Source organism: Calidris pugnax, unplaced genomic scaffold (genome assembly GCF_001431845.1).
Source record: "Calidris pugnax isolate Ruff unplaced genomic scaffold, ASM143184v1 scaffold280, whole genome shotgun sequence".
Taxonomy (NCBI): Eukaryota; Metazoa; Chordata; class Aves; order Charadriiformes; family Scolopacidae; genus Calidris; species Calidris pugnax.
In genome coordinates, this window is record NW_015091123.1 from 1,642,752 (window position 1) to 1,650,926 (window position 8,175).

Here is an 8,175-nt window from a genome sequence, read left to right on the forward strand (position 1 = left end):
GAGGCGCGGATGGTCCCAGGGGTCCCTGAGCAACACGAGCATCCCCAGCGTGGGGCTGGGCCCTGGGGGGGCCGGGGGCAGCTCCCCAGTGCCCCATCCCCCCAGCACAGGCTGTCGGGTGCCTGATCCTGCATGTCCGTGGGTGTAACCTCAGTCCAGCTTTCCCGGGGTGCCTGGCCCCCCTTTACCCAAAGGCCGTGTGTGTCCTTGGCCATGCTGGGGACCACCCCCCCGCCACCCCAGGCCGGGGGGTGAGGGCAAACACAGGGGGTACAAGACCAAAGTCTCCTGCACTCCTCTGATTTCTGTATTTTTCGACTTCTGCAGCCCCCCCGGGCTGTTTCAGCAGGGTCCAGCCCCCAAGGCGGGGGGTTCTCTCAGCCCTGCCTTAGCAGGGACCCCCCGAGGTTCCCCCCGGTGCCTGCGGAGGCTTTCGCTGGGTTGTGAAATCCGCTGCTGCTGGAATTAAAACCTTCTGGAGCCTTTGGGGAGGGCAAGTCCTTGGGCAAGAGCCCCCACCGGTGCCGTGAGAGGGGATGGGGACGTGCCGGGGGCTGCTCTGGGAGAGACGCTGCTCCGGGAGCATCCCCGCTGCCCCCCGCCCGGGGCTGAGCCCCCCGCCCCCCCGTACCGGGGGTCGCCGCCGCTCTGCTGGGGCTCACCGAGCCCTGCGAAAAGCGGGGGGTCCCCCCCTCACCCACCCCGGGGGAGGGAAGGACGAGCCGGCGGGTGGAAGCAATTTGCGGGCTGGCGGGGCCGCCGGCCGCCTCCGCTCCTCATTAGCGCAGGATGCGGGACCGGGGTGCGGGGCTGTGTCCCCCCCCACCAAACCCTTCCCTTTCGTGGGGAGGGGGTGTTGGTAGCCACCCCCGCTGCGGGGCAGCCCCCCCCGAGCCGGGTCCCGCTCCTGCCGCTCCCGGGGGTGGGAGCCCGGCGGGGTGTGCGGCGGGGCCGGGGCTGCGGAGCACACAGCCCCCATTCACCCGGCTCCAGAGCCCGCCCCTGGGTAAACAGCCCCGGCTCCGGCCCTCAATGAGCCTTTTTTTTTCCCCGCAAAGCCTCCCCCCTACCCGGCCAGGCTCCAGGCTGCCCTCTCCCCCCCCCGCCCCCCCGGTTTTTGGATCCCGTTCGCCGCCGGGAGCATCGCCGGTGCCCGGGAAGCACCGCTGGTCCCCGGGAGCCGGCTCCCATCCCCGGGTCTGGCTCTGCTAATTGCCACTGACACGCTTTAATGAGCTCCTGGCTGAATTGTCGGGTGCTTACGCCTTCCCTCCCTCTCCTGTCACCCCTCAAGGGCCCCTTTGCACCAGCAAAGTTGTTTATTTTGGGAAAAAAAATCTCAGCTTTGGGAGGTTCCTGGGATGGCCGTGGCTGGAAGGGGGTCAGGCTGGTGGGGGGCGATACCTGGGGCTGCTGTGGGGTCCCCTCCTGGCTGCAGGTCCTTGGGGTGCCCTCATGACGTGGGTGCTGGGGTGAGGATCTTGTCCCCGGCACGTGCAGCTCCTTGCACCCAGGGCCAGGACAGGAGCGATGCCCCAAGCACCTCCAGCCCGGTGCTGCTGTGCACGTGGACCACACGTGGCATCCCAACAGGGCCAGTGCATCCCATGGCCCCACCTTGGCCTGTCCCTGAGCCTTCACCACGGCCACCACCCCGGTGGGCACGTCGAGTAACGGGGCTGCCCCTCTCCCTCTGCTCTTCCCACAGGCTGCTGAGCAACAACAAGATCTCGGTGCTGGAGAACGGCTCCTTCTTCGGGCTGCGGGCTCTGGAGAAGCTGTGAGTGCCCCGTGGGGGGCTCGGGGTCGGGGCAGGAGGGGTGGGCAGGATTGGGGTGCGGGCAGGGCTTCCATGGGGTGTCAGCGGGGTGGGTGCTGGCAGCACCATGTGGGTCCTGCTCCCCGTGTCCCCCCTGGGTGCTGCAGTGGGGACAACGTCAGGGCATAAGGTTTGCCACCGGCACCCGCGGGCATCCCGGGGACCCCGGGAGCTGGGCTGGGGCGGGAGGCACCGGGGGGGGCTGCGCTCCGTGGGGGCCGGTATGAAAAGCGACATTGTCCCCCCGAACAAAGTCAACTTTCTTATCTCTCCATGAAAGGCATCTCTTATGGAGGGAGCTGCAATAAGGGGAGATTTATGGCCCCCATATGGGTTTGATCTGTAGGTATGCGGGACGGGGACGGGCGCACTGAGGGCGTTTTGTTCCCCGCGAGGGTCTCGCACATTCCTGCGCCGAGAGGGGCCGGGTGGGCTCCCCCCACGGGACACACACCCGGTGTGACACTGGCCACGGGCACCGGGCACCGTGCCCACCCCCGCCCTGGGCATCCTCTGCGGCACACAGGGCTGCAGTTGTGGGGTCCCCTTCCCCTGGGTCCCTGCCCCACAGCGCCTGGCCCTCCAGGGACAGTGGGACCCACAGCTCCTGCCTTTCGTTAGCCTGAATGAGGAAGTGTTGATTAACGGGGTTCTTGTTTGCGTTACGTGCCCTGCACCTGCCCTGGGTTGGGGTATTAAAGCTGTGGAAATCCCCACGGGACTGTTTTTGGGGTGAGCAGGGAGCAGTCACCGAGGGGACCCTGTGTCCCTGCAGTCCCACGTGGCCAAGTCCTCCCCAGCACAGGGTCAGCCCCTCCTGTGGGCACCGGGCTCTCATTAACGGCAGGGATTAACGTGCGTGCGGGCAGGGGGCAGCCAGGGGGCCGGCACCCCACGGCTCTGCAGCCCTGGGGTCCCCCTAAAAGTCCCTGTGCCCTGACAGAGCGTCTGCCTCACGTCACCTCCCCTCTGCCGTGCCGAAACCCTGCGTGGGTCAGAGGGTGGCTGGGGGGGCTGTGGGCAGTGCTCCCCCGTCCCGGGCCGGCCAGCGTCGCGCTGCGCCTGATTGCCCTCGACAGGAGCCCTAATTGTTCTCATCGGGTCGGGCCAGGGCTGCGGCGCAGACGTGCCCCATGGAGGGACCACGCTGGCGCAGCGGGGGGCCCCTCACTTCTCATCCTGGGGTTTGTGGGACCCCTGCCCACCCTGGCTGCCCTCCATGGGTGCTTTGGTGTCCCACCGTGATGGGGGGAGCCATTCCCAGGGTCTCGGTGGTGTGCGGGGTGCCCCCATGTACCACCGCCCCTCCGGGCTTGCAGCTTGGCATCTCCGGTGATTTGTAGCGGCGTAATGAGATTAATGAGTCTGAGCGGGGCTGGTATGCAGCCCGGGCGGCCGCGCTCATTAGCGCAGCCCCCGCTTGGGAACGTCCTGCCCCCCCCTCGGGGCTGCGAGGGGGCTCAGAGGGGCGATGGCGGTGACGGGGATGGAGTCTCTCCATCTGTCCGTCTGCTCCGGGCTCAGCCCTGGGGTGCTGGGCTCCGTGTGGCTGCACCGGGCTGGATCGTGCCCTCTGAGCCAGGGTTTGCTGCCTCGGGGCAGGAGGCGGTGGCTTTGCAGGGTCCCCACGTGTGCGTGGTGTTGGAGGGGGTCCCCGTGCAGACGTGGCGCGGTGACACTGCTGGCTCGGGTGCCTGCAGCGCGTCACCGCCCCGGGGCAGGGGGAGGAGGGTTTTGGGAGCAGCGGAAATGCGAAGGCAAACAACCCTGGTGAGGAGAGAAGAGCCTTATCATAAATCATCAGCAGCAGCAGCCCCGGGCCCCTGGGCGGTGGGGAGGAAGTGTTTGAGCGAGGAAGGCTCCACGCCAGGCCATGCGCCGGGCTGGCCACGAGCCCCCACTCCCAGTTCGGTCCCTGGTGGGTCCCATCGTTGGCCGGTGGTCCCCTGCAGCCCCCAGTCCCCGGATACACCCGGCCTGAGCCGGGGGCAATGAGTTTTGGCCGGGGCTGGGTTTTAGCTGATGTGTCTCCGACTGCCGGGTGGGTGTCCGGGGGAACCTGGGGAGCTTTGGTGGCCCCTGGTAGGGAGAGGGGCTGGTGTGGACGGTGTCTGGGTGGGTGGGTGTATGGACGGGTGTTTGCAGGACGGGTGTTGGTGATGTGGGTGTTGGTGTTGGTGATGTTGACGGTGTTGGCTGCCAGGTGAGTGGAGCTGTTCCTTCAGCACCGGTGTCACCTGTCACCCTGCCTGCACCCATCCCTGCCTGTACCCATCCCTGCCTGCACCCATCCCTGCCTGCACATCAGCACAGGAGAGACATGGAGCTGTTGGAGCGGGGCCAGAGGAGGCCCCGGAGATGCTGGGAGAGCTGGAGCCCCTCTGCTGGGAGGGGGGGCTGAGAGAGTTGGGGGGTTCAGCCTGGAGAAGAGAAGGCTCTGGGGAGACCTTAGAGCCCCTTCCAGTCTCTAAAGGGTTCCAGGAGAGATGGGGAGGGACTCTGGATGAGGGAGGGGAGCCCTAGAATGAGGGGGAAGGGTTTGACACTGCAAGAGGGGAGATGGAGCTGAGATGTGGGGAAGAACTTGTTTGGTGTGAGGGTGGTGAGAGCCTGGCCCAGGTTGGCCCGAGAAGCTGTGGCTGCCCCATCCCTGGAGGGGTTCAAGGGCAGGTTGGAGGGGGCTTGGAGCAACCTGGGCTGGTGGGAGGTGTGGAACGAGATGGTCTTTAAGGTCCCTTCCAACCCAAACCATTCTGTGATTCTGTGATCTGCCTGCACCCCTGCCTGCGCGCCCACCTGGGCACCCAACCCTCAGAGCCAGCAGGACACGCGTTTGTCTGTCGGGGGAGACCAGGAAAGGCAGGGGCATGGGCAGAGCTGTGTTGGCCGAGTGGGGCCGGGATGATGCCGGCCAAGAAACACCACATTTCCCTTTCCTGGGGTTTCCCCGTGGAGCCCTGCACCCCCACAGTGAGCTCTGCCCATTTGGGGTCAGTCAGGGACCCCCAGGAGCCACGTGTGTGAGTTTCAGTCTGGAAGCAAAGCACGTCTTGCACGGTCCTGTTGTGCAGGAGGCACTGCCCGGGTTTCTTCTCCCTGTGTGGCCCCCTCACTTCTCCACGGGGGGACCCCACCAGCACCCCAGGTCTGTGGGCCACGGTTGCCAGCTCCTGGCTTTGAGCGGGGGGCTGTGGCTCACGGGGTGTCCCCGGGGCCGCATGCAGAGCAGTGGGCGACCCGGCGATGAGCACGGGGGAGCTGCTATAAATAAACACGGCGTTGCCATCTGGATCCCATTTCCTCTCCCGGGCAGCGGGGCTGCTCGGCGGGTCCCTGGGGCTGGATGGAGCGGCCGATGCCACCGGCGCTCCCCGCCGTGACGTGACGGCAGCCGCCCCGCACCGGCGCTCGCCCGGCTTTCCTCTGATTAGATACGTGCCTCTAATCAGGCTAATAACCCAAATGAGCTTCCTGTGGGCCACGAAGCCCTTCGGGGGCCGCGCTGGCAGTTGCGGCACCTCTTATCCCGCGGGAGGGAGATAACCCACCGGGATGTGGCTGCTCCAGGAACAATGTGCCGGAGGGGACAGGGGACATCGGTGGTGTGGGATGGTCCATGGTGCCCTCTTGGAGCAGGCAGAGGGGCTGCCCTTGCCCCCCCATGAGCAGTGGGGAGCCTCGCACCTTCCCTGTGCCCTTTGGAGAGATAATGAGAAGGAAATGGGATGGAAAGCTGCTAATGAGGCTCCCACAAGGGGTTTTGCGGCGCCTGGGGCTGCCAAGGAACCTGCATGTTGGAGCTGGGGGCTGGGGAGGGGTCAGGGTGAGCTTGTGCCCCTGTCCCCACCGTGCTGGGTCTCCTGTGGAGGGGGCAGAGGACACGTCCTGGGCTCCCTGCTGCACACTCGTGTCTGTCTCCCCACAGGGACCTGAAGAACAACCTGATCAGCACGGTCCAGCCGGGCGCCTTCCTCGGCCTCCCTGAGCTGAAGCGTCTGTAAGTGCCAGCGTGGCCCCCTGGGGACAGCCAGGGGGGAGCGGGGATGGCAGGGTGACCCCAACCTTGATGGCCCCTCCACTTGTCTTGCAGGGACCTCTCCAACAACCGCATCGGCTGCCTGAGCGCCAGCGTCTTCCAGGGGCTCCCCAACCTCCTCCGCCTGTAAGTAGCTCCCTGGGGATGCCCCTGTCCCCTGTCCTCTCTCCGAGAGGAGACCCTGGGGCGTGTGGTGCCCTGGGACATCACTGGTGGGTTTGCACCCATGGGCTGTCCCCATGCCACATCCCGAGCCCTGCCTTTTGCCTCCAGCCAGCGTGGGGGCTCGTTAGGCTGTGGCTGCCCCATGCCCACCCTCCTCAGGTGCCGTGGTGGGGTGTAGGGGCCTGGAAGGTGGTCCCTAGTCCCCTCCATGGCGCCTTTCTCTCCTGTCCCTCAGGAACATGTCCGGGAACATCTTCTCCAGCCTCCCACCCGACGTCTTCGATGAGCTCCCCTCCCTTAAAGTCGTGTGAGTTTGTGCCCCGGGTCCTTGCCCAGAGGGTCTTGGGGCTGGTGGTGTGTCCTGGTCCCTGTGGGACCCCCCCATCACCGTGACCCCCATCCCTTGCAGGGACTTTGCCACCGAGTACCTGACGTGCGACTGCAACCTGCGCTGGGTGCTGCCCTGGGCCCGCAACCGCTCGGCGCAGATCTCGGAGCGGACGGTGTGCGTCTACCCCCGGCACCTGCAGGCCTTCCCCCTGCGCAGCGCGCGGGACAGCCAGCTCCGCTGCGGTGAGCGGCGCCCCGGAGCTGCACACCCACCACCTCATCCCGTCGCTGCGCCAGGTGGTTTTCCAGGGCGACCGGCTGCCCTTCCAGTGCACCGCCACCTACCTGGACAACAGCACCCAGATCCGCTGGTACCACAACCGGGAGCCGGTGGAGGAGGACGAGAGGACGGGCGTCATCGTGGAGGAGAGCCTCATCCACGACTGCACCTTCATCACCAGGTCAGGGATGGAGATGGGGATGGGGATGGGGATGGGGATGGAGATGGAGATGGGATGGGGATGGGGATGGAGATAGATGGGGATGGGGATAGATGGAGATGGAGGTGGAGATGGAGATGGAGATGGAGATGGAGATGGGATGGGGATGGGATGGGGATAGGGACAGTGATGGAGATGAGAAGGGGTTGGGGATGGAGATGGAATGGGGACAGGGGTGGAGATGAATTGGGACAGTGATGGAGATGGAATGGGGACAGGGATGGAGATGGGATGGGGATGGTGATGGAGATGAGATGGGGACAGGGATGGAGGTGAGATGGAGACAGGGGTGGAGATTGGAATGGGGACAGGGGTGGAGATGAACTGGGACAGTGATGGGGCTGGGATGGAGATGGGGATGGGGACAGTGATGGAGATGGGAAGGGGTTGGGGATGGAGATGGAATGGGGACAGGGATGGAGATGGGTATGGGGACAGTGATGGAGGTGGGAAGGAGTTGGGGATGGAGATGGAATGGGGACAGGGATGGAGATGGGTATGGGGACAGTGATGGAGGTGGGAAGGAGTTGGGGATGGAGATGGAATGGGGACAGGGATGGAGATGGGTATGGGGACAGTGATGGAGGTGGGAAGGAGTTGGGGATGGAGATGGAATGGGGACAGGGATAGTGATGGAGATGAAGATGGGGACAGGGACAGAGATGGAATGGGGATGGAGATGGAGATGGGATGGGACAGTGATGGAGATGGGATGGGAATGGAGACAAGATGGGGGGGTTGGGGATGGAGATGGGGCCAGGGATGGACACTCATGGCTACAGGGCTTGCTGGTTTGTGGGTGCCAAGTGCCACGGGTGGGATGCCAAGTGTGGGCACCTCCTGCACTTCATGGTGTGTGTGTCCCCATGCCCCCAAGCTTGGGGGATCACTGCTGGGGGTTCGCCGTGGGGCAGACCCACCGTGCCAGCCCGTCCCCTCTGCCCGCAGCGAGCTCATCCTCTCCAACATCCACGTCTCGGCCAACGGCGAGTGGGAATGCGCCGTCTCCACCTCCCAGGGCAACGTCAGCAAGAAGGTGGAGATCGTGGTGCTGGAGACCTCGGCGTCCTACTGCCCCGCCGAGCGGGTCACCAACAACCGCGGGGACTTCAGGTGGGGACCGGGGGTGGCCCGGGGTGTGCGTGGTGTGTCCCACGTACCGCAGGAGCGGGGTGTGCGGGGCTGGGGGGGTGCTCTCTGCAGGTGAGGGGGCGTCTGGTAGCGATTAGCGGCCCTTGAAGGGCTTCCCGTGCCGGCGGCGCAGCCCGGCTCCAGCAGCAGAGGTGTTGGAATTTCTCTGGCACGAGACGAAAGGCTCCGGGCGC

General features: G+C 65.7%; 1 protein-coding gene across 1 annotated transcript in view; it reads left to right on the top strand.

The window, feature by feature from the left end:
* The first annotated feature begins 1,537 nt into the window (after positions 1 to 1,537).
* The window catches only part of ADGRA2 (adhesion G protein-coupled receptor A2), a 14,999-nt gene continuing 8,361 nt past the window's right edge, over positions 1,538 to 8,175 (top strand). The window contains 7 exon segments of the mRNA XM_014958383.1: positions 1,538 to 1,780; positions 5,745 to 5,816; positions 5,910 to 5,981; positions 6,256 to 6,327; positions 6,430 to 6,592; positions 6,594 to 6,811; positions 7,799 to 7,967. Coding sequence (XP_014813869.1) covers positions 1,608 to 1,780; positions 5,745 to 5,816; positions 5,910 to 5,981; positions 6,256 to 6,327; positions 6,430 to 6,592; positions 6,594 to 6,811; positions 7,799 to 7,967 — 939 coding nt within the window. The 5' untranslated portion in view covers positions 1,538 to 1,607.